Genomic DNA, 27326 nt, shown 5'->3' on the forward strand with positions numbered 1-27326 from the left:
TATTTCCTCAGGAGTAAGCGATCTAGGCAGTTCTCAGCAGATGGAACATCAGGAAGAGGAGGAGGATTTGATTGAGCCTCCCACCAACAGGGAAGTACGATAAACGCTTAGGGACGCAGAGGAGATAGTCGGAGCTCCTAGAACCGACAAGAGGCAACATAGACAACTTGACAGGTACCAAGCCTTGGTAGCATAGGTTGAAGAACCCTCCAATTTTCAGGAAGCCCTACAACACCAAGTTGGGGTGGATGCTATGGTAGAAGAGTGCAATTCCATCATGATGAATGATGTCTGGGTAGTGGTACTTAGACCAGAGGATAGATAAGTTGTAGGATCAGATCTACAAGATCAAGTACGCTGCAGATGGCAGTATAGAGAAGTATAAGGCTAGGTTTGTGGCAAAGGGGTACACACAAAAGGAAGGAATAGACTATGAGGAGACCTTCGCCCCAGTAGCTAGATATACCTCTATCAGATCCATTATATTCCTATTAGCTCAAATGGAATGGGAGATTCACCAGATGGATGTCAAGACAACATTCTTGAATGGGGTGATAGAAGAAGAGGTGTATATAGAACAACCCAAAGGCTTCGAGACTCATCAAAAGAGAACTCATGTATGCAGGTTAAAGAAAGCCATGTATGGGCTCAAGTAGACACTTAGAGCATGGTATGGTCGGATTGATAGTTACTTGTAGCAGTTGGGATTCATCAAGAGTGATGCTGATCCCAATCTCTACTATCTAATGGTGGAGAATGAGCCACTTATTTTGGTATTATATGTAGATGACTTATTTCTAACAGGGTCATCTGGGCTCATAAAGGATTGCAAGAAGAATCTTGAAGCAAAATTCGACATGAAGGATATGGGGTTGATGCATTACTTTCTAGGGTTGCAAGTTTGGCAGAAGAATGGGGAGATCTTCCTTGGGCGAGGAAGATATGCTACAGATATTCTGAAGAGATTCAGAATGCAGGATTGCCGGCCCATGGCTATGCCTATGATCACCAACTGGAAGAAAATAGATGCATCATGAGACAAGGAAGTGGACCCCACCTTGTATAGACAGCTCATTGGGTCACTCATGTATCTGGTCAACACTAGGCCATACATTTGTTTCACTGTCAACAACCTTAGGCAGTTCATGGTGGAATCGAATAGGGTACATTGGGTAGCAGCTAGGCACATTCTTAGATATGTGCGTTGAATAGTCGGATATGGGTTAAAATACACCCGAGGAGATGACATCGGATTGAGCGGATTCACAGATGCAAAGCTGGCAGGTAGTTCAGTAGACCGGAAAACTACCTCCAGGTATTGCTTCAACGTTGGATCAAGAATGATCTCTTGGTGTAGCAGGAAGTAGTAGCTTTGAGCTCAGCAGATATGGCGGCCAACACAACTACGTGCGAAGCTATATCGCTTAGAAAACTGCTTGTGAGTTTGTTCAGGAAGAGGATGGAAGCGACCAGTGTTTACTGCGATAATCAGAGTTGTATCAAACTCTCTCAGAATCCAGTTTTTGATGATCGGTTGAAACACATTGATATCTGGTGTCACTTTATCAGAGACTGTGTTCAGCGTGGGGCAGTACAACTGTAGTATGTCCCCCTAGGAGATCAGGTAGCAGATGTACTCACAAAGGGTCTAAGAAGAGTTAAGTTCGTCTAGTTCAGTGAGCAAATGTGTATGGTAGAGAACCCGTTTCAATAGCAGAAACAAATGGTTTCTTAGTTGGAGCAACAATAGATGAGAGGGAGTTGCAGTGCAGATGCAGTAGTTGGCAACAATATGCAAGGACAATAGAAACACATATGCAACATTTGTGCAGTAGTTGGTGGACAGTGATGTCAGACATCATCAACACAGAGGGAGACGATATAGAGTCAGGGTGATGCTTCAATAGGTTGCGTTACTAGAGCATATTCCTCGCTAAGAGGGAGTGTTGATTTCAGGTAGCATCAGATGTGCTCTAAGCTTCAAAATTTGCAGGGAGGCTAGGACACATGTATTCTAGAATACCCAAAAATCGTTTTGGGAAATTCCACCCAGAGACAGTTTTATTAAAATAATTAATTATTTTTAATGGATGCCTAAGTCTAAACTTAGGAAATTAAAATAATTAAAGGGTATTAATAAAACTGGGTGTGAATCTTCTAGAAAAAGACGAAGATCGAGTCAATATGATCTGAGCCATTGATTAGAATTTAATCTGGGCCGTTGATGATTCAATGAGAAGATTATAAGGACTTCGATGGGCATTTGAAAGATACACTAGGCAGATACTTAGTTGCCCAAGTAGATCGATTTTCTCACTGGCTGAAGTTCGGCAAGAGGAAATCGAATTAAAGGGTGAGTTGCAGGTGAGAGAGAGAGGGTATCAGCAATAGTCGAGAGTGCAGTAAACAACAGGAAGAGGAACCGCATAAGAGGGACACAGATCACCAGCGTAGAGGTAGTGACGCAGTGACAGTGTAGTCACTGCGCAGCGGGTGATGCAATGTGGCTAGCATGAGGGCAACAGGTCCTCTCAGGTGTCAGAAATTCGTTGTGGAGTGGAGAAATTTGTTTGTAAAAGTTCTCTCAGTGATTCTTGTTCTATTCTGTTATGCGTAGATTGTAAATGAGATTTCGCTGAAGCATAATAAAATAAACCCTCATTTGCTGCACCGATTTTCCCACATTGGGTTTTTCCGGGGACAATTGTCCAATAATAACTGTGTTAATGTGTTATTGTTGTGCTAGTATTTCCTTACGTTTGTTTTCCGCAGTAATTAATTTGTGAAGACTGCAGTGTATGTATTTCGATATTTGCCATAGACAACCGCAAATAATTTGTTTCAATAAATTAACAAATGGAAGAAATATTATCAGTTGCTATAGTAGGATTTGGAATTTCCAGATTTTCACAGGTAGAGCCTATGGATGAAATGATGAGTTTGGGAGACACAACCGAATAGCCTAGCAACTTGGTTAAGGATGATTGACAAGTTTGATTATTTAGCACAATTTGATTAGATTTAAGGAAATTTAAGTGTGAGACCAATGGCTTAGGAGTCAAATTACTTGCACTATATGAGTTAAGATACCAAGTTACTGGATGAATAATCGCTGCTAGGATGATAAACTATCCTATATGAGATACAACACCCAAAACTAAGTGAGATGCATGCTCTTGGTTAATTTTAATTAGAATGCCTATTCTAGATGAGAACCCTCAATTTAGCCATCTTGAAGCAAGTCTCGCAAGAAGGTTGTAGAAAGAAGCCCACAAGAAGGAGGCTATGGCCTCATTAACGATACCTCCTGTGAGGTTTTGACGACCCAAGTGCCTCCGTTCCTACAAGGGATATCCACAAGAGAACTGCAAGGTCACCTGTTTTAACCTTAGTGCAAGGATCAAGCGTCACAAGCCAAGAGAGAGGAGGGGTCCTATCTTTCTATCAACCAAGCTTATGCTTGGAGGTATATTTTAGAGATGCACTTCTAATCCTAGAATGATATGCAAGACATAAGTGATGACCTTAATTGAGATTATTAAATGACCTTTAAGTACTTCAAGTTAAATTTCTTAAGATTCAATACTTATGATTCTAAAAAACAAGAGCATAAGGGAAGTAAGTGCTTTAAAGAGCAATTATAGGAACAATCTCAATTGAAACAAAGGTGCCAATGAACCACTTGATTTGCTAATTAAAGTGCTTCAAAACCGTTCTGTCCAATGAATCAATGAGGTAAGCAACTTCCAATTTATCTTCCAATCACAAGATTTATTCAATGACTTAACAATCCCAATGAGACAAGTGCTCTAAAATAATGGCAATAAAAAGCAAGTAGCACCAATTTATCAATGGACTCAATATGCAAATTAGAAACCAAATGAAACAATGAGGAATGCTCAAAAGATCTATAAAGTGATCTTATCAATTAGCAATCTCAATGTTCTTTAAATGATAATAAAGAGCAAGAACAATATTATACCACTTTAACAATTAGACATAGTGTTCTTAAAAAAAATAAGATTCTCTAAATTTAACAAGAGAGGACAAGATACACTTACGCAATATCAATAGAACTTTTAGAGCATTAACAATCATTCAAGCTTCTTACAACAAGATGCTCAATTAGATGACAATTAGATTACTTTCTTTAGGGCACAACTTCTTTAATATTATTTTAGATGTTTAGATGCAATGCAAATGGAGACAAAAGCAAAATTATGCCAATGATGCAATGCAAAATGCAAAGATAGACCAGCAAGGCAACAATCACTTTCCTTCCACTATATTTTCATAATGATTAGCCTAACCACAAAATTTAGAGCAACCCACTTAAGATCACTTTGCCAATAACTTAAGATAAGAGAAATGATGCGCCAAAGCCTTAAAGTGATTTCTTATGAATTTAGATGTTCGTTTTATCACTGTTATGATTTATATCAGAGTTAGAAAAGCATATATCAGAGCTTATAAATGATATGACAATCCTCTAAAATCACTTAAAACACCATAAATTCAATGATACAATTTTTCCTTATAACTTGAGATCAATGTGTGATGATTAGACTTATGCCAATGTGTTTTAGAGCTTATTTAGGATGTGTATTCAGATATTTTACGATTGTTATAAACTGATTTCAGATCTGAACATAAAACAGTGAGGAGGACAATGGAGTTAGAGAGCAAACCCTTGGCCCTAAGGCCTTGCTATATGGCTAGTTGACTTCCCAAGGTGGACTAGAGTTCCTTCAAACACCTGCAACACAAATATTAGCCTTGACAAATAATGGATCAACCCTCTTCTGACTGAAGTTAGGGCTTCTAGGGCCAAATGATGGACAAATGAGACCTCCAACCCTTGAATCCTCAATGACAAGTCTGTAAAACCAATTGCTAGCTTGGAAAATCGATGTATAAATGGCAAAAATGATATGCAATTTCCCTCAAACCCTTGCCCAACTTACCATAGGCCTGCAACCACAAATATTAGTGCCAAACTCAGAAAATAGCCCAAAAATGACGGCAAAAAGGGGATAAAGGCCTAATACGGCCAACGAGTAGGGCGAGAAGGCCACTTAGGCCTGTGACCTAGGGCTACACGCCTACCAAGGCTTGCGACCAAGCCCAAAAGGATTGTGGTTGCTCGCAAAAGGCCTCTAAGGTCTGCGACTAAGCCCTAAAGGGCTGCCGCTAGGGATTTCAAGCCCTAAGAGGATTGCCGCTACCAAAAACAAGCTCCAAAGGGGTTGCGGCTTACCCAAGAGAGGCCAAGAAGGCCCACGACTAGGCCTTAGAGGCTGCCGCTAGGGTAGAATGAGTCCACAAGGGCTGCAGCCTAGGAAAAAGGACCTTACAAGACATGCGTCTAGGCCAAATAGGCCACGACACCCCTGCAACAAGAAGTTTACCTCAAGAAAAACACCTCCAAAGGCTAGCAACTTCCTTCTTTAGCTGGACGTTGAGAAAATGTGGCTTGGAAAGGCTAGATCTTACCCTCTAGGGCCTAGATCAACCTCCTCTTGAATGAATAGCCCATAAATTAATTTCTGCTTCAAACCCTTGAGCTATCACCTGCACAAATGAAATAGAGAAGACCCAAGAACCCAATATATACAAAAATTGAAATAAAACCCCAAAACCCCAACAATTATTTACAAAACTTCAAAAAATAAACAAGGGTTAGTGGAGAATTAATTTACAAATATTTACAATATTTACAAAATAAAAATTGCTCTCATTAGCATATTAAACTTTATGGCACAAGTAGAATAATTTTGGAAATAATGAGAGAATAATTATGGCACAAGTAAAATAATTTTGGAAATAATGAGAATATTTTTTTAATTTCTTGCAAGGTCCTTGCATAAGATACTCGTTAGATTAAGACTTGGAGCCAAACAAGGGTGTGATCCCCTTACAGTTTGTGAACTTGGAGGCCAAGGGTGGAGCAACTTATAATTCAATGCCCTTCAAATGATAAATTATTAAACAAAAGGGGTTTGATTCGTACAATAGATCTATAAGCCTGGATATACTTGCTAGACTTCACTAGATCTAGAGTATTTACTCTTACCCAACACCTAAGGCAAGATACCTGTACCAATAGATGTTCCTATTGCCGATAATTGAAATACTAATTGACAATATATTAGCTCAAAGCATATCAAATAAACATCCAACACATACCACAAATCAACAAATGAGAGACACCTTGAATTGAACCCCAAAGACTTTTTATTAAGTGCAAAAAAATTTCAGCAGAGCCTTGCTCAGTACATCAGATAATCGTTACATCATCCAAAAATGAAATGAGGAGCTTCATAGCTTCCTTATATAGAAAATGAGAGAAAAAAACTCTCCAAGTGGCAAATAGTGACTAGTTGGCTTGATTCTCGTCAAAATAATTTCATCCATCGATCTTCAATTGAAATAACTTGATCTCCACTGTCGATTGGATTTTTATTTCTTATTTTGAGGAAAAATTCGAATTTCTCTCAAAAACCCCTTTTTATTAATCAAAAAATAATATTTTGGACTAATATCGTAAAAAAAATCACTTTGACTTAACCACCAAGGTCCAATGGGTCAATTTTTCTTAAAAATTCCATTTTTACCTTGGTGGAGGACCTCCAAAATTTAATTCTTTTTCGACCCATGAATTTTCGATGATTTTCCACTTGGAGAGAATTTAATTTCTCTCAAATTATTTTTTTACTCACAAATAATTATTTTTCTGGCTAATTATTATTTTTTTAAATTTTTGCTAGAAAAATTAATTAAAAGATTTGGGAGGGGATTAATTATTTTTTCCACCCTCAAATACTTTAGCCATGGTGTGTCTAAGTATGAGTAAACATGCACTAAAATATTTTTTACATCAAGATATTACAATTTAATTCAACCCTTAGAAGGGGAAATACACATTTAGGCACAGAGCCTCAAGACACTACCCAATTCCGCGACACAATATGATTTAGTATGAAAAATACATAGACTCAATAAACACTAGGACTCACCTAAGACTTTGTCAACGAATTCCACCCTAGCTTTAGGGTTCATCTGGGAGAAAAACTCTACTGATTATGCGTGTTTTTAGACACACATAATTCAAGGAGGTTAAAAAACTCCCTAGGATGAAATCCTTTTTCAAAAATCATAAGCTTACCTAGGTGTTGTTACATGGCTTCATGGTCATACTAGAATCATTTACAATAATAAAAGCATAATTTGGGTTTACAATGATAAAATTGATGCTAAGTGATAATAATGATCTCTAAAATTTTTTTGCCCATCGCCTTGTACTTTGCTTTTCGGACCATTGACACAAGTGTGGTCAACAAGCCTTAATTAGACAAGCTCATCTTCATTCGAGAGCATTATGATGGGAGGCTTTACGTGAGCTGTCACACTACCTCTAAGGCACATAGACCATCCAAATGTTCATTGCATATGTCCTTTTAGGACTATTCTTATCTTGAATTTCCAATCCTAAATCCTCAAAGAATATTGGTCCTCTTCGACTACTCTTATCTTGGATGCCCTACTTAATCCTCAAAGAGTATCGAACAACAAATTCTTTTCCTGGATTCTACGATCCATAAGAAGTTCCAATGTCAGATGCTTATCCAATACTCCAGAGTTCATTCTTTCTTTATGGCCTTCATTGAGACTTACGATTGTTAGTCTTGGTCTAGTGCATGACCCATAAAGCCAAATTATCCAACATCACTCCTTCTCAATTAGGGAAGAGATGTCTACCAAACCAAGCTTGTTTCTCAAATACTCAAGCTTCTTGTCTAGTAATGATTTAGTCCGAATATCTGCTACTTGTTCATTTGTAGGTAGATAGTGTAGCTCCACGACCCCATCTTGTACCAAGCTTCTGACATAGTGGTACTTATTATTTATATGCTTCATCCTAGCATGAAACACTGGGTCTTCCGTCAATCTTATGCAACTTTCATTATCACAATGTATCCGTGTAGGGCTAAGCGGTCCTTCAAACAAGTCTGATAGTAACTTCTTGAACCAAACTACTTCCTGACATACTTCGCTTGCGGCAACATATTTAGCTTCAACATTACTCAAAGCATATGCAACTTTCATTATCACAATGTATCCATGTAGGGCTAAGTGGTATAGTAACTTCCTGAGCCAAACTGCTTCCCGACAGACTTCGCTTGCAGCAAAATATTCAGCTTCAACACTACTCAAAGCAATTGTATCCTGCTTTCTGCTCATCCATGAGACCATGGAAGATCCTAGGCTGAAGCATCCACCTGTTGTGCTTCTTCCATCTGTCTCACTGCCACCCAAATTTGAATCTATATATCCCATGAGTTGGATTTCATTATCAGTATATCAGAGGCAATGATGTATGATTCCACGCAAATATCTTAGGATATGCTTGGCTGCAATCCAATGATCATGTTTTGGCTCCATCTCGAATTGACTAAGGACATTTACTGCAAAACAAATGCTGGGTCTTATATTTACTAGATACATCAAGGACCCAATCAACTGTCTGTAGCAAGTAGGATCCATCGGACTAGAATCTGAACTCCTCAACTTCTTTAGATTAGTAATCATAAGAGCCATTATAGGCTTGTTGTCCATCATGCCAATTTTCTGAAGAATTTTGATCACATATTTACCTTGACCAAGATATATTTCACCTGGCTTCTGTGAAAATTTATAAATATAAATCCAACTGCAGTGACTGATATTATTTCTTCTACTTGTTATTTCAGAAATAAGTTATTCACAGTGTTTTTACAACAAATATCGAAATAAATTCCACTGTAGCCTTCACAATTAAAATACCACAGAAAGTAAATGCAAGGGAAAATACTAGCACAAGTATAATCACAATGACACAGTTATTTTTGGACAATTGTCCTCGGAAAAACCCAATGTGGGAAAACCGGTGCAGCAGATGAGGGTTTCTTTATTGATCTTCAGCAAAAATCTTATGTACAAGATACAACCAACAGAATAGAAGAGGAAATTTTGTGAGAAATATTACAGACGATATTCTCACGCTTCTTAGCTAAATTCCGACTCTTGAGAGAACCTGCTGCCCCCTCTACGTCTCACTGCGTTAGCTTCTGCGTAGGGATTGCACAGTCCCAATGTCAATCCCAGCGTCACAGCCTTAGCGTTGTCCCTCCTTTGCTCCTGCATCCCTGATTAATGCTGATGCCCTCTCTCCTTTTCACCTGCAACTCTCCCTTTGGTTCGATTTCCTCTTGCTGGATTTCTACTAGTGAGAAAATCGATCTTACTTGGGTAACTGAGTATTTGCTCGGTGTATCTTCCAAATGCCTATCGAAGTCCTTCTTATAATCCTTCAGTTGAGTAATCAACGACTCAGATTAGATTCTAATCAATGGCTCAGATCATATTGACTTGATCCTCGTCTTCTTCTAGAAGTTTCACCCACAATTTGATTAATACCCTTTAATTATTTTTATTTCCTAAGTTTAGACTTAGGCACCCATTAAAAATAATTAATTATTTTAATAAAACTGTCTCTGGGTGGAATTCCCCAAAACAATTTATGGGTATTGTGGAATACATGTGTCCAAGCCTCTCTGCAAATTTTGAGGCTTAGAGCACATCCGATGCTACCATAAATCAACACTCCCTCTTAGCGAGGAATGTGCTATGGTAATGCAATTTGCTGAAGCATCGCTCTGATTTTGTGACATCTCCTTCTATACTGTTGATGTCTGACACCACTGTCCAGTGTTACTTGGGAGCGGGAGCGGGAGCGGGGAGCGGGAGCGGGAGCGACCATTTTCAGAAGCTCCCGGTTTGGGAGCGAATCCCGGAGCGATTTTTTAAAAATATATATATTTTTTATATTTTTTAATTTTTGATACATATATGTCAACAAAAACATGTAGAATGATGAAATAGACATAAAAAACATAAAAAAACATAAATTGATCATTGAACCATATCACATCAATCATCTAGAAATTATAATTGTCATCAACCTTAGTAAAATAATAAATTAAAATAACATTCAATTCAATAACATTTATCATCATTGATCACCAAAGTAACAAGTTGTACTTGTAAGCCAAGTTTAACCATTACAAGAAGTAATATCGAAGATATTTCTAAGTCCTAACTTCTAACTGTTAACATGATATGAAATGTTAAAAATTTATAAAATGAAACATGAATAATGAGATGAAATGAAACAACTTTAGTCTTTCACAAAGCATCATATTCATAATTCACAATCATTACCAATGAGTTATAATTGCCAAGGCCCAACTTCAAACTTCAAATTTTCATTGTCACAGTGATATAATGTTTACAAAAAATATCATAATGTCATAATGATATGAAAGAGTCAAGAGTCAAGAGTCAAGGACTCAAAACTCAACACTGAACAGTTATGAAAACTAAAGTGACAAGTCTAATAGAAACTAAAAAAGACAAGTAAACTGTAAATCTACAAGTGGCCCTTGCCACGAGAGTCTCCAGGAGTATAAGTAGGTCTTGGCGGTCTTCTAGGAGTCTCCCGCCCAGACCGACGACCAGAACTAGAGCCTCCACGCGAGGGTGTCGATGGAGGTGGCGACAGCAATGGAACAAGACTCGGGCCCCGAGAATTGCTACTGGATGGTGGAGGTGGAGGTGGCATGGCTGCTGCAGCTGCTTCAGCTTCATCCCGTACAAGCTCATCTTCTAGTTCTTCCATATGTACAATGCCATCCTCCAAATTGTCGTTCTCAGGGTGATTGTCCCAAATTTTATATGTGGGATCTTCATTAGCCCGATCACAGTAATGGCTCAACAACCTCAAATTGTAGTGCACATAAACCAAGCTTTCTGCTCGGTTTTCGTTGAGCCTGTTTCTTTTCACATTATGTATATAACTGTAGGTGCTCCAACACCTCTCTGCAGAAGAAGAATTTACAACCTGTGCAAGAACTTTCAATGCCAATTTTCGCAAAAGTCCGTCGCCGCCATATGTTTCCCACCATGTGAGAGAATCAAATTTATCTTTGTCGTCCATTGCATGGAAGTTACCATACAAACCACTGCCAGTGAAGTATCTGCCTATTTCAAGGCGCACAGCTGCACATTCCTCCCTGTCAGGCACCAACTTTTCTAATGCATCCAGATATCCTTTAGTTACCTCTCGATCTAAATGGGGTTTGGTCCTAACACCACCCCCTGCTGCAGGTTTGCCCAACCAAGAATCTGAGTAGTATTTTGGCGTAAGGATATACGCCAAGCAATGTAGTGGAAGGTTAAGCCTTTTCCACCGTTCACACACACAATCGTGAATCAGATTGTACAAGTCGGGATCTCTGTTATTAACAATGTCTTTTATTTCCCCCAACATGGTATCCATTTGCTCATACACCTCGCCAATCACTGGTTTGTCTGTATCTGCAAACTGAATCATGTTATAAATTGGCTTGGTGAAATCCAATACCTGTCTCACAGTTGTCCAAAACTGCCCATCAAGAGCGGCCTCCTCCACCGTTTCAAAACCTGCAATGTCAGCTACATTTGTAGCCCTTTCCTTTAACACCTGCCAATTTGGACTTGATACCATGCTAGCTAAACCCTATCTTACCTTCAAAAGGCGCCTGAAGGTGAGGTAATAGCTACCAAATCTAGTCCTCGCAATCTTCAGCAACTCCAATCTCGAGTGACTGCGGAAAAGGCCATGGGTATTGCTATGATTTGTAATAAATTTTATCATTTTTTTCCCTCTCTTGTACAAATCACCAATCCATTGGTATTGTTCATTTTTGTTTTTGACAATATCATGCAACAGAAGGTTCAATGTGTGAACCAAACATCCAGACCAAAATATGTTCGGGTATCTATCCTCAATAATTGCTCCCGCTGCCTTACAATTAGGAGCATTATCAGTGATGACTTGGATGACATTGTATGGGCCAATACGCTCAATTGTTTCAAGCAATGCTTCTGCAATGTTGATAGCGGTCTTGAACTTGTCTGAGTAATCATGTGCAGCTAGAAAAATGGGACCACTTCGGGACACAGCAAGAACACTTATCAATGGCTTGCCTTTTACATTTGTCCATCCATCAGATACAATGGACACCCCATTGTCAGTCCAAGAACTTGTCATTTTATTCAAAGAATGTGATATTTTTGCTTTTTCATGATCAAGGCCAACTGTTCTTGCCTTGTCATACCCAGGGCTCTTGTATCCTTTAGGGGCATCATTTATGGCAGAAACCATTTCGTGCCAATAAGGTGAGCGTAGAACATTGAATGGTATCCCATTTGCATAGAGGAACCTGTAAATTTTTGAATCCACATCATTCCTACACCCCTCATCAAGGAAATCTGATATGGTTCTACGGCGTAAAGATGATGACCCTGAGCCTCCATGTCCATATCCACTGCCTTGGGAGGATGCTGAAGGAGTTCTTTGTGAGCTTTCAAAGAAACCCCTTGATCTTTTTGCTTTGTATTGGGCGTCCTCCTCTTCCTTTATGTATTTGGCTCTATCTGCTGTTGACACCGCGTCGCAAGTTCTGATTCCTATTTGTTTCTCTCCATCCCATGCCCTTTTCCCACAAAGGTGTCTTCTCAAACGGGTGTATGAGCCTGTGAAATCATTGTTGCAATGGGGGCAATGAAATTTAGTGGTTCCACCCCCTCTTCCTGTTTCAGGCCTTTGAACATATTTCCACAATGGAGTTTGGTCTTGTTTAGTTTTTTGACCCTCATGTTCACCCTCCACATCCTCCTCACTGGGGTTTTCACCTATTTGACTTCCTCCTGCTTCTTCATCCACCTCTTCAGTTTCAGGCCCCCTCCGTTTCCTACTCTCCACCACCATAATAACCAGAAAAGGGACCAGGAAGAGGAAAATGCCAATAAAAATCCCCAGGTCCATCGTGTTTGATGTTTGTAGGGTTTGAGTCTTGAATCTGCAAATTAATTTAGTTTATTGGGATTAATTCATTTAATTTATTAATTTAATTTAAATTAATGATCTTTAAACTCAAACAGGTAAATTAAACTAAACAAACTAACTACCTAACCAACTAAACTAACTAAATGATTAAGTTACTTACCTCTGCAAGCTTGCTCCTCGCTCCTTGGCACTTGCTCCTCGCTCCTCAGCTCTGGCTCCTTGCTCCTCAGCTCTTGCTCCTTGCTCCTTTGCTCTCAAACTCAAGCTCAATCTCATTGAAATGATTTTGTTTTGGCCCATTGGGCTTATAAACCCAAAAAAATTAGTTAAATTTTTTGTTTTTTTCGGGTCCGCGGAATTTTTTTCCGCCGAACCGCTCCCGGTTCACTAAAATTCGCTCCCGGAGCGTTTTTTAATGCCCGGGAGCGATCAGGGAGCGATCGCTCCCCGATCGCTCCCGGGCATTAAAAAGCGCTCCGGGAGCGCGGGAGCGATCGCTCCCTGAAGCGCTCCCTCACAGACCAGGGAGCGCAAATTTTTTTACGGGAGCGCGCTCCCGACCCGCTCCCGCCCGGAGCGCGCTTCGGGAGCGGGTTCGAAGGGGGGGGGGGCGCTCCCCCGCATCACTGCCACTGTCCATCAACTACTGCACAAATGCTGCATCTATACTACTGCTGGCCTTGTCACCACCAATACTGCATATGTACTGCAACTCCCTCTCATTTCCTGCCACTGCAACTGAGAACCCACCTGTTTCTGCTACTGAAACGAATTCTCTATCATACCCATCTGCTCCTTGAACTGGATGAACTTAGCTCTTCCTAGATCTTTTGTGAGTACGTCGGCTACCTGATTTCCTGTGGAGACATACTGCAACTATACTGCCCCACACTGAACACAGTCTCTGATAAAGTGATATCTGATATCAATGTGTTTCAACTGGTCATGAAATACTGGATTCTCAGAGAGTTTAATACAACTCTGATTATCATAGAAAATACTGGTCGCTTCCATCCTCTTCCTGAACAAACTCACAAGCAGTTTTCTAAGCCATATAGCTTCGCACATAGCTGTGCTGGCTGCCATATATTCTGCTTTTGCTGAGCTCAGAGCTATCGACTTTTGCTTCCTGCTATACCAAGAGATCATTCTTGATCCAATAATGAAGCAATACTCGAAGGTACTTTTTTGGTCTACTGAACGACTTGCCTAATCTGCATCTGTGAATCCATTTAATCTGATATCATCTACTCAGGTGTATTTCAACCCATATCCGACTGTTCCACGTACATATCTAAGAATGTGCCTAGCTGCTGCCCAATGCACCCTTTTCGGTTCCACCATGAACTGACTAAGGGTATTGACAGCGAAGCAAATGTCTGACCTAGTGTTGACCAGATACATGAGCAAACCAATGAGCTGTCCGTACAAGGTGCTGTCCACCTCCTTGTTTCCTGATGCATCTATTTTCTTCCTGTTGGTGATCATGGGCATAGCCATGGGTCGACAATCCTGCATTCTTAATCTCTTCTAAATCTTTGTAGCATATCTTCCTTGCCCAAGGAAGATCTCCCTATTCTTGTGCCAAACTTCCAACCCTAGAAAATAATGCATCAACCCCATATCCTTCATGTCGAATTCTGCTTCAAAATTCTTCTTGCAGTCCTTTATGAGCCTAGATGACCTTGTTAGAAACAAGTCGTCCACATATAATACCAGAATAAGTGGCTCATTCTCCACCATTAGATAGAAGAGATTGGGATCAACATCACTCTTGACGAATCCCAACTGCTACAAGTAACTATCAATCTGACCATACCATGCTCTGGGTGCCTGCTTGAGCCCATACAGGGATTTCTTTAACCTACATACATGAGTTATTTTTTTCATGAGTTTCGAAGCCTTCGAGCTGTTCTATATACACCTCTTCTTCTATCACCCTGTTCAAGAATGTTGTCTTGACATCCATCTGGTGAATCTCCCATCCCATTTGAGCTGCTAGGGATATAATGAATTTGATAGAAGTATATCTGGCTACTGAGGCGAAGGTCACCTCATAGTCTATTCCTTCCTTTTGTGAAAATTTCTAAATAGAAATCCAACTGCAGTGACTGATATTATTTTGTCTACTTATTATTTCAGAAATATGTTATTCACAGTGTTTCTACAACAAATATCGAAATAAACTCTAATGCAGCCTTCACAATTAAAATACTGGGAAAGTAAATGCAAGGAAAAATACTAGCACAATTATAATCACAATGACAATTATTTTTGGACAATTATCCCTGGAAAAACCCAAGGTGGGAAAACCGATCCAGTAGATGAGGGTTTCTTTATTGATCATCAACAAAGTCTCATGTACAAGATACAACCAGCATAACAGAAGAGGAATTTTTGTGAGAAATATTACAGATGATGTTCTCATGCTTCTCAACTAAATTTCGACTCTGGAGAGGACCTGCTGCCCCCTCTACATCTCACTACGTCAATTTCTGCGTAGGGACTACGCAGTCCCAGTGTCAATCCCAACGTCATAGCCTAAGCGCTGTCCCTCCTCTGCTCTACGTCTTCTTCTGCTCCTGCATGCCTGACTGATCCTGATGCCCTCTCTCCTTTTCATCCACAACTCTCCCTCTGATTCGATTTCCTTTTGCCGAACTTCGACCAGTGAGAAAATAGATCTTACTTGGGTAACTGAGTATCTGCCCGGTGTATCCTCCAAATGCCCATCAAAGTCCTTATAATCCTTCAGTTGAGTAATCAATGACCCAGATTAGATTCTAATCAATGGCTTAGATCATATTGACTTGATCCTTGTCTTCTTCTAGAAGTTTCATCCACAGTTTGATTAATACCCTTTAATTATTTTAATTTCCTAAGTTTAGACTTAGGCACCCATTAAAAATAAATAATTATTTTAATAAAACTGTCTCCGGGTGGAATTTCGCAAAACGATTTCTGGGTTTTGTGGAATACATGTGTCCAAGCCTCCCTGCAAATTTTGAGGCTTAGAGCACATCTGATGCTACCATAAATCAAGAACTTCTGCCAAAATTCTAGCCCCAAGTAGTAATGCATAATCCCAAGATTCTTCATATCAAACTCGACTGCTAGTTGCTTCTTGCATTCTTGAATCCGATGCTCTACACCTGTGACTATTAGATCATCTACAAACAAGAGTATGATGACTGGTTCACCCTGATGTATATGTTAGGATCTGCAGAACTCTTGGTAAAACCAATCCTCAAGAGGTATGCATCCATTTTTGCATACCAAGCTCTAGGTGCTTGCTTTAAGCCATATAGAGCTTTCTTCAGCTCGTAGACATGAGTTTCCCTTTGATTTATTTCAAATCCTTGAGGCTGCTTAATGTAAACCTCTTCATCAATGGTCCCATTCAGAAAACTTGTCGTAACATCCATTTGATGGATGTTCCATCCCCTAATAGCAGCCAAAGAAACAAGAGATCTTATTGTTCTATATCTAGCTGTAGGAGCAAAGGTTTCTTTGTAATCAATACCTTCTTTTTGTGAGAAGCCTCTTGCTACAAACCTTGCTTTGTATTTATCAATGCTCCCATTCGTAGTGTGCTTTATTTTGTAAATCCATTTTGAAGTGACTATAGATTTGTCATTTGGCCTAGGGACAATTTCCCTGACATCGTTCTTCATGATTAAGAGCATGTGTTTCCTCCTAAGAGGTCACAGGTTCAAAACCAGAGGGGGTAGAGTATGTATGCCTTTGTAGACTTAGTAGTCAAATTGTTGTGCGGAGGTGGGTCCCTTGTCCCACAAACAAGGAGGTCCCATACACCAATTTGGTGTCTGGCTTGGCTGTGACCTTAAAATTAGATGATAATAATAATAATATTGACGTCCACTAAGAGATTTTACTGCCATAGGTCCACATACATCTGAGTGTATGAGATCTAAAACTTCCTTAGATCTGGTATCACTTCTTGCAAATGGCTTCTTCACATTCTTGTCTAGATCACATCCCTTACAGGTCCCTTCATGATCTTCCTTTAATTCAGGGATGCCATTTACCATTTGACTTAGAGATGGCAAAATATTATAGTGAAGGTGTCCATACCTTCTATGCAATAGTTCAGAAGGGCTTACATCCAAGTGAACTAGGGCTTGAGATAGAGGTGTAAAAAGTCTATATAAGGTCCCCTCACTAATCCCGATCATCCTAGCATTATCAATACTAGAGCCCTTACCCCAAACCAAACCTTGCCATCAAGAAAAACTATTCTATCACCCTTATCCTCTATACAAGAAATAGAAAGTAAGTTTTTCTTAAAACCTGGAACATATAGAATATTGTTGAGGTGAATACTTTCACCAGATTCGATCTCCAACGAAGTAGATCTAATCCCTTTCACTGGATAGCTCTTCTTGTCTCCAAGTTAATTGAATGAGAGGAGGTTCCTTTTGACAAGGTCTGAAGTTGACTGCATTCTCCCGTCATGTGTCTGGAAGCACCACTGTCAATAACCCATACATTCTCGTCCTTGAAAGTGCCGGATAAGGAGGAGAACAAACTTCCATCTATTACTTCTTTTGCTAGCTTGGAGGTGATCTTCAATATGCAATCCTTGATAGGTGTAGCAAGATTTCCAAGAAACTTGAAACCCTTCCTTATAACTCTTGCCATAGTGCCAACAAAGATGTGATATTCAATCTCCTTCCTGCAACTTAGCTCTGAAACCATGTTTGAAAGTCAAGAGACTTATGTATTATAGATGATTTTCCTTAACTTGATTATTACTTGTGATATATGTTGGCCTTTTATTACTTGTATTAGTTCTTGTTCATCAAGCAATTACCAAAACTATAAAAATCAAAAGAAGACAAAGTACACAAGATATAGGGTCCAGGCCAGGGCAAAACCCCTCCAAGGGGAAAATCCAGAAATAATTCTTCTCTTCTTATAGAATTTTCTTACAATGAGACTTCCAAGACCCAAAGACCAAAGCCCAAGATCCTCCCCAACACCAAGTCAGCCCCTCAACAAAGTCTTCTTCAAGGCAACTTCCAAACTTCGACCTACTACAACTTCATCCCAAATTTTCGGCTGTGCAACTGCACCTCAGAATTTCGGCCCTATAATTTCGACCTCCTACAATTGGCAGCGACAAAACCCTAACTTTGCATGTGTGGAGAGAGAGAGAGATGATCCCAAGAAACTTCGACTTCTTTTCTTCGTTTCTTCGTCCTTCTAGCTCTTCTTCTCCTTCGCTATTGCAGATCGAACTTGATGATGAGTGAATTTCCCAAATGAGCTCGAGCTCCTTGTATTTATAGCCTTCTTGAGGGGTCAAATAGCCCTCCCTTAGGCCAACTTGTCCTTCACTGGGGCCGACTTGGTCTTGGAGGAATAAATGGCTTTTTCTTGACAAAATAAATATTTTCTTTTGTTACGATGCGTTCAAATGGGACTATAATACATGGCATAAATTCTTCTTTGTCCTAGAAAGACCTACAAGCACGAAGAACATGCTTTTGACCTAGACTGGAGCATGAAACCCATGCTTTACATAAGATACAAATTTTCTTTTCTTTCGTTTTCTTTCTTTATACAAAGTATACAATGTCATGATTACAAATAGGTCATTATGAAGACCGAACCTCATTATAATTTCCAACACATAACTCATGTGGAGTCTTGTCATCCAATATTAATGAGGTTGATTGATTTACCAAGTAACATGCGGTATTCACTATCTCTGCCCATAATTATTGTCCTAACTTGGCACCAATGTGCATCCAACTTACTTTTTCCATTAGTGTCTTGTTCATCATTTTTGCAACTCCATTCTATTGAGGTGTGTATGGAGTAGTCTTTTGCTTTGCTATACTGCACTTATAGATTTCTTCGAATTCGTTCTCGTAGAATTCAACACCATTCTTTGTCCTTAGCATCTTAAATTTATTCTATATATGATTTTCCACAAGAGCCTTGAACTCTTTAAATTTGTCAATGACTTCAGATTTCTTCCTAAGGAAATAAATCCATATATTCCTTGATAAGTCATCTATAAATGAGACATAATACATAGAGTTATCTTGTGAAAGAATCAACACAAATTTAAACACATCACTGTGCACTAATTACAATATTCCCTCTGCCCTCGTAGTACCATAGGAGAATCTTACACAACTATGTTTCCCATATAAGCAATATTCGTAGAAATCAAAATCCAGAGAGCAATTAGACATACCTTCTACCATAACTTTATCTTGTAGTACTGAAAGGCCCTTCTCTTTGATATATCTCCATCTTTGATGCCATAACACAGTCTTTTCTCCAGACACTGTAGGAGTTTTTGCTTCACTCTTAGGAACAACAAAATTGTTGCATCCATCACTATAATGCTTCCAACAACTTATGCAAAGTTCCAATTCGAACTTCCCTTGGAAATACTATTGCTCCTTGAAACATCTTGCAGGTATAATCTTTAAATACTATTTTTACACCTGCATTTCTCATCTTGCTTACATAAATCAAATTTCTAGCCAATCCTGGGATGTGCAGAACACCAAGGAGTGTTCTATTCCTTCCACCCATAAGCTTCAACTTGACTTCTTATCCTTGAATGATTTTGGCCATTGAGTCATCTCCTAGGAAAACATCACACCATCATACTTTCCTACTTGCAAAACCACTCCCTGTGAGGAGTCATTTGAAAACTAAGTCGACTAGCCATGCCTCGTGATCTACATGTGTGCTTGAAGAGGCCAAGTACACGTCCTCTCTGTTTGAAGAGGTTTTTGCTTTTGTAGAAGTAACATCATCAAACCCATTCCCTTTATCAACACTTTTTGATCTACAATCTTTCTTATAATGCCATTCTTTTCCACATCTCCAACATAACTTTACGAATTTTCTTGGAAATTTAGATCTTCCTCTAGATTTCGTTCTCCCATGTGAGGACTTATTTTTATTTCTATTTTGGGGTCCTCTTACATAAAAGGCATCGATGTTCCGACTTTCCATGTTTTTTCGTCTCGTCTCCTCCAATAACAAGGATGAGACTATTTCATCAAAACTTAAAGTAGTTGCATTACTACCTATGGCAACAACCAAACTATCCCATGAGTCTGGTACAGGACACAACACACCAATATTCTTATCTTCATCTGGAATCTTATTATCAACAGAGAATAATTGACTTACCATAGTATTGAAGGCGTTTAAACTTTAGATGCTCTGTCATTGAGTCCCCATTCATCATCCTCATGTTGTACAACTTTTTTCGTAGGAACAATTTGTTCACTAGGGACTTAGATTGATACAAAGCCTTTAACTTGTTCCACAATACCTTGGTTATAGCTTTTAAGAGACAACCATATTTTTCTCCTTGCCTTTTGATCGAACTTGGTCTAGTCTTCTATCGACATCCCTGTTGGTGCAATACCCAAATCCAGAACGATCAACTAGTCTTTGTACACAAAAGGATCTTCAATTTTGAGATTCCACTAATTTTTTTTTCCATTGAGTTTCTTGATCTCTATCTTTGAAATGGTTGCCATTTCCTTTCACCACAAAAATTGATTCCATAAGTCTCCCACTGTAATAGGGTCTACCACAGACTAGAGCCAAACCCCTTACCTGCAAAAGCATTCCATTGAAGCCAAATTGCTTTAATACCTATTGTTGGTTTTAAGTTTTAACCCTATACCGATTCTTTAAAAAATTAGAAAAGGTGCAATCGCAAACACACACACAGCAACACAAAGATTTTACCCTAGACACCCAAATTGGGAAAACCAAAAAGATTTTTCAATATATTCTACTCCTTACAATGTTACAATACTATATGTATATGTTGCAACATCCATAAATCCCCAATCCAATAACCCTGTATTAGAATACAATTGTAGTTCCTTAACCGGAATTACAAAACTATGGGCAACCACCATGTGCCCCAAAACTGCTAAAAGCAGAAATTATGTCGAAATAGCGAAAAACAGATGCAAAAAACTGCCCAAAATAGTTTTCCCGAGGGCACTACCACTAAAGTTTGAACATCCATGTAGGGGGTTAGGAGCCCTTTTGTGAACCCCTAGACAAGGGGATTTCTTCCTGCCCCTCATCCCCCGCAACTCCCTGAACAAGGAAGGCTTTCGCTTCCGCTATGACCCCCTTGAACAAGGGGGATTGCCACCCACCTTGTGACCCCCTCCACTGTACCCAACACAACAAATCACGTGTGGAGGTCGTCGTGCAAAGAATATAACACATACCCAATAGAGAGTCAACCCCTTGGCTTGGTTGTTTGTTTCATGATCCCATTCAAAGCTTGTTTGATGATTTCCTTCAGGATCAAGGACAATCTCCCTTGCACTTGCCACCCCTCCTTCAATCTGCCCGTGTTCATCTAAATCACTGACATTTGATTCAAATTATTTTTTTGGGGTTTAAAAAATACCCTAGCTAAGTTTTCAGGCCGCATAGTAATACTTCTTTCTCTGTGCATCTTTCTTCCCACCTAGCACTGTGTATCATTCCTTCCACACTCCAGTCTCTATACCACAAAACCACCCTTCGAACAGCTCCGGAGTCCAGTCTTGACTCCTCCAAGCAATATCAATATTGTGTAATGAGTGTATTTTTATTTTATTTATATGTTTTTTTATTTTCAAATTTTATAGTTTGTCAAACTTGATGCCAAATTTTATTATCAAAATTTTCAATATCGAATTTTTGTCTAACTTCAACTAGAACTTGAACTAGGTGACTTAGTTCCTCACCATCTCATTTTGTGGCAAGTGGTTATCTCCTAAGCTACACAATTTTACCATGTTGAATTAAGTCATGTTTGTTTCTTCATGGAGAAACTGGCATATTATATTTTCATTTTTCTGGCTTTCATTTTTTTGACTCGAGTATCTGTGTTTTTTCATGCAGGTTTATAAGTTTGATGTGGCAATGCATCCTCCACTAACGTTGCATAAGCATCCAATGTGTGCAGAAGTAAGTTGATTGGTTATTGCTTTATCTTCTTCTCTTTCTCCAATTGACTTTTTTAAATATTGCGCTATCCTTGCTTTTGGCTGCTGTCATATCTGTTATTGGCAATACCTTTTTAAACATCACATTTTATAATTTTATAGCATTTTCTTACTTGTTGAAACACTTCACCCATCCTAATATTGGACTGAATATTCTTGCATTCTTCCACATTGGTCTTCATGGGAAAATTGTTTACAACTTGGTTTCTTACATGACAATTCTCCTTTACCATTGTGAATTTATATTTGATCCCCTATCCATCAACCGTTAAAATTATAATTTTGATCAGCTTTAAATGTTACTCATTGACTAGATACTGTCTTTTAAATGAATGGCTGCACCACATTCTAAAAATGTGAAGTTTGATGGCACTCTTTGTAAGAGAATAATATTTGTCTAGCCCATTGGAGAAGAATAATATTGTAGCAGACCTCTACACTCTAAGAGTTGGGTAAAATTAGTGTTGAAATCTCTCTAGCAAAAATCTTATCTAGAGTTCAGTTAAATAGTTTAGCGAGATTACATGATATATTATAATATTGTTCATTGTTTATGACTATCATTGGTATGTAAGCCAACGACAAGCCCAATGCAGTAAGCTGTGATTGGAAATTTCCAATTCAAATGATACAGACTTTAGATGTCAAAGAAAAGTAGAAATGCTTGATCCAATGGTTGGGACATGTTACAACAAAATCTGTCCCCCAATCCAACACAAGGGAGGCTTCCCTGGTAGGGCTTAGGGATCAAGTAATCCAAGGATCTTAAGCTAAGTGTCCCCATAGGGAGTTCAGAATGTAAATTCACCGGATGAATGTAGAGCAAATTATGGTTTGAGGTGGATGGAGTAAATTTCGAATTTGGTTCAAGGGTCAATCTAAAGGGTTGGCCAAAAGAATCTCAAATAGGTTACCTGAACACACCGAATCAATAAACACTTAATGTTGCTATAAACTAGGGTTTTGAACCAGCAAAACAATAGTCTATCACAATAGGAAAACTAGCATGAAGTTAGTGATTAAACTATGATAAATAAAGACTAAATTAGAGAGTAAACTGAGGACAAAATTACACAAATTCTGACGGTTAATATGGCATATAAGAACAAATAAAACTTGAGTTCAACTTTAGAAAATGGTTAAAAAATGCATGAAAAATTTCAATTTAGCTTCTCTAATGCACTTTTAAACAATATCTAACACTAGGATGTACATCAACAAATCACTACATACTGAAAATACAAATTTTTTCTGCAATTTAATCATAATTTACCATTAAAAAAATGATTTTTATATTTTAGACACAAGGGAGATGGACTAGTGCCTTCTCTATCTAAGGCATATGGAGTCTAGGATGTGAAACTATTCTAGAGTTTTTTTGGAGTGATTCTAAATCCAAAAAGACTTTGGCAAATAAACTAATTTACCCTAGGGTTTGAAATTTAGGTTCACAATTTTCTAGATGATTAAAGAAAAGAAAAACCTATCTCTCTGGAGGAAGGGTTTAGCTTAACAAGGGACAATGGAACAAATACCAAATATACTAACTTAACACAATAACATTAATCCCATGTAACATAATACCAAGATAAAAACAAATAAACTAACTTAGCACAAGAACACTAATTCCATGGAACGCGATACCAAGATAAAGCAAAAAAACTAAGTTACTTTACCGTGCAACATCCAAGATCCACCATAAGCATTCAAGAAATGAGATCACACCACATCACAAAATCCACCCAAGAAAGTCACTTAAGTAGGCCTGCATAATGCACAAGAGATAGAAATCACTAGTCAAAAGTTGTTATGATCGAAGTGTGACAATAATCCAATGAGGAAATCGACTCCCCTATTTATATGAGGGTAACCAAGTCAATTTTCTTTCAAATTAGGCTAAAAGCCATAAAAACTACTAAATCCATGATAAAAGGTGAATAGGTCATGAAATTGACCCCCAAAGATAGCCAAAATATTGAAATAACATGAAAATAAGCCTCAGTTGACCTACATGTGTGAGTGTAAAAGCCTCCAAGGGTGACATCATCTTTGAAAATGCACGTCTCTCCATGAAAAGGTGCAAGGTATGACTCAAGGGTTTTGTCTCATCTTAAAAGTCATGTCTCATCATCAAAATGGTGCTTCATCACTAAAGAAAACCCTTTCAAGAACAATGTCATCTTCTAGAAAGCCCACGTCATCATCAAATGCATCAAAAGGATGATGTCATCATGCTAGGGCATGCTGTCAATAGAGTAGAAGGTGTGAAATCCCCTCCGGAGGGAAACCAAGTCATCATCATCCTCAATCATCACCAAAAGAAGGCAATGTCCATCGGGAAATTATAATGCTAGCATGGGGGCATCATGTTAAATTTCCACGAACCTAGTACCTGGCAATAAATCTTGAACAAACGCTTAAACGATTTATTGATTTAAGCCTGACTAAGTTCTTAACTAAAATTGCACAAAGGAAACACACATAAATCATCACAAATTGGACACACGATTTATCCTGGAAAACCCATAAAGGGAAAAAACCAGAAACTTGTTCTATTATGAATTTGGGCTCTCGTACCAAGGATAATGTCCCAATTGAGGAATTACATATACAACAACTGGATCTGATCCATCTGATCAAGCCCTCCTTCGCTGTGATTTGGATCTCCTTGCTGCTCCTTCACCTTCCTCGGGCCCTGCCTGACCTGGTACACTAGAGTATCACACTCCTCCTGAGGCTAGTGTTGCTTAATGGTCTCTTCACCTCTTCCTTAGATCTCCTTTTATAACATTTCAATGACTAAAACCATAACCGTAGTTCAATGGTAAAGATTAGATCTTGCCATCTCAATATCTATGGTTGTGACTTAATCTTTTGTTGAGATCACTTAAGTCACTTTAGATCATTAAATACAAAAGGTACTTTAGAAAATCAATTTACAAAATTTATCTAGAGAGGTAATCTTCCACATGCTAAGATACCAAGCAATTGTGGAAGACCCACTGAGCTACACAATCCAACACTCCTTCTTAGCGAGGGACGTACTTCCATAACTTGGATCTATCCTCAAGCTTCTCACATCCACTATAGGTGTTCCCTTTGACAAAGAAGCCTGTCCTGCTACTAGACATGAATCATGAGCTGAGAACCATGCTTCTAGAAGCCTCCTGCTTCTGAGCGTCTTGCATGGCCATGCCTTCCCTGAGGCTGCTAACTCAGCCCTTTGTTCTACGCTACCTAGCCTGTTGCCCAAACCTTCTTGCACATTTCCCGAGGATGCTCAGAGCCTTCTTTCTCCCTACATGGAAATTGCGTGCTGCCCAAACACTCTAGAAGTATCAGCGGAATTATATATATATATATTTCTATTACAACAATGTTTTTTTTTGTGTTCTATCAACGGGCAATCTCTGCAGCTGATCCTTGTGCCAGTGACAGGTTTGTCACCTCATGTCTGAGTTGCTGCAGCCCAACTGAACCCTCTGCAGTTACTCGCTACTTGGCGGCTACTTCTCAGCTGTCACCATGCTTGCGTCACATTTGCAGTGAATATGCCATGTTAGATTTCTTGGCGGCTAGCGGCTACAACCGCTGCTCCCTTGCAGCGCTTTAAATTTCCTAAACTCAGGTGCCTCTGCCAACTCATGCACATTCCACTGTCTGTTCCAGTTTTGTTGCGTCTTCTCTCCTCAACCACGGCCTGAGATGCCGTACCTCTTCACCTCTTCACTCTCTACGTCTCTTGCATGATTGTCTGCAGTGACCAATCTCTCCACATTTCTGTCTACCTGCTCTGTTTTGGCCACTGGCTTGGTTCACTATTACCCTGGTTTCTCACGCCTACGACCTGGTATTGGGCTCTGCATCCTTGGTTACTTGTTGCAGTTGCCAGTGTTCGTAGCCATGATTGCTGCTACCCAATTTGCCTCGAGCTCCCGTAGTCGGCCTATGAATGACTTGATTTGTCTTTGCGGCTAAGTTGTCAGTCTCTGGACCCTCCCCAAGTCTCTACATCTGTCACACTGTTGTCTTGGCCTTTTTGCATGTTGGCTTGACTCGTTTCGTCCCCTGATTGCTGGTTGCAGTCGTGGCTGGTTCCTGCGCCCTATGCGGCCGACTCGGCTTGGCTGCTGTCGGTTGCTCCAATGATTTAGTGGTGGCTGGGTTAGCTCGTTAGCCACCCAGTCCCACGAGCCTTATGCCCACATCACCTTTTTTTATTTTTTTTTCTCCTTATAAAAGGTAGGCCCTTTTGCTTCTTTTTTTTTGAATTGAAATTTTTTTGTTTGACCAAAAAAGATGATTATAAAAGAAATTCTCTTAGCCTAACAATTTATTTATTTATTTTTTTTAAATTTTTAATTTAATTTAATTAATTTATTTATTTATTTATTTATTTTTTTATTTATTTATTTTATTTTTTATTTCGTATGATCCCAATTGACCTGGCTCTGATGATTCAATGCAAACCCGACTTCCTGCAATTCAGAGATCGATTTAGAGTTTTGACTTTAATACCATCTTAAATTTCCACGAACCTAGCACCTGGCAATAAATTTCAAACAAACCCTTAAACAATTTGCTGATTTAAGCACGATTAAGTTCTTAACTAAAATTACATAGCGGAAACACACTGAAATCATCACAAATTGGACACATGATTTATCTTGGAAAACCCGCAAAGGGAAAAAACCAAAAACTAGTTCTATTATGAATTTGGGCTCCCATACCAAGGATAATGACCCAACCGAGGAATTACATATACAACAATAGGATGTGATCCATCTGATCAAGCCCTCCTTGGCTGTGCTTGCTACTCCTTCACCTTCCTTGGACCTTGCCTGATCCAACACACTAGAGTATCACACACCTCCTAAGGCTAGTGCCGCTCAATGGTCTCTTCACCTCTTCCTTAAATCTCCTTTTATAACCTTTTAATGACTAAAACCCTAACCCTAGATGTCAATGGTCAAGATTAGATGTTTCCATCTCAAGATCTATGGTTGTGACTTAATCTTTCGTTGAGATCACTTAAATCACTTTTATTCATTAAATACAAAAGGTACTTTATAAAATCACTTTACAAAGTTTATCTAGAGAGGCAATCTTCCACATGCTAAGACACTAAGCAATTGTGGAAGACTTACCGAGCTACACAATCCAACACATCCTGTCATTTCTTGGGCACACCTAATCTCCAAGCAATCTCCTAGTTTAGATCACCAACATCTAAGGTTGTGAGGCTAAGGGAGGGTCTCATCAACTTTCCCAAGTCACCCTCAAGGTCATCACCCCTCAAAAGGTGCCCAATGTCCTCTATCAAAGTGCTCTGCATCATCATCAAAGTGGTTGGACATCATCTATGAAGAAATAGA

The 27326-nt window shown here is 39.1% G+C and overlaps 1 protein-coding gene across 1 annotated transcript in view; it reads left to right on the forward strand.

Moving 5' to 3' along the window:
- LOC149153506 (Cytochrome c oxidase biogenesis protein Cmc1-like protein) overlaps positions 1–27326 on the forward strand; it is a 124086-nt gene that overhangs the window by 35939 nt on the left and 60821 nt on the right. Inside the window, exon 3 of the mRNA XM_089438793.1 lies at positions 21848–21913. Within this exon, the coding sequence (XP_089294919.1) occupies positions 21848–21913 (66 nt within the window). The remainder of the gene's footprint in view (positions 1–21847; positions 21914–27326) is intronic.

The sequence above is a fragment of the Pinus tabuliformis genome, chromosome 9 (genome assembly GCF_031772625.1).
Source record: "Pinus tabuliformis cultivar Carrire ecotype Pingquan chromosome 9, CPIR1, whole genome shotgun sequence".
Classification (NCBI taxonomy): Eukaryota; Viridiplantae; Streptophyta; class Pinopsida; order Pinales; family Pinaceae; genus Pinus; species Pinus tabuliformis.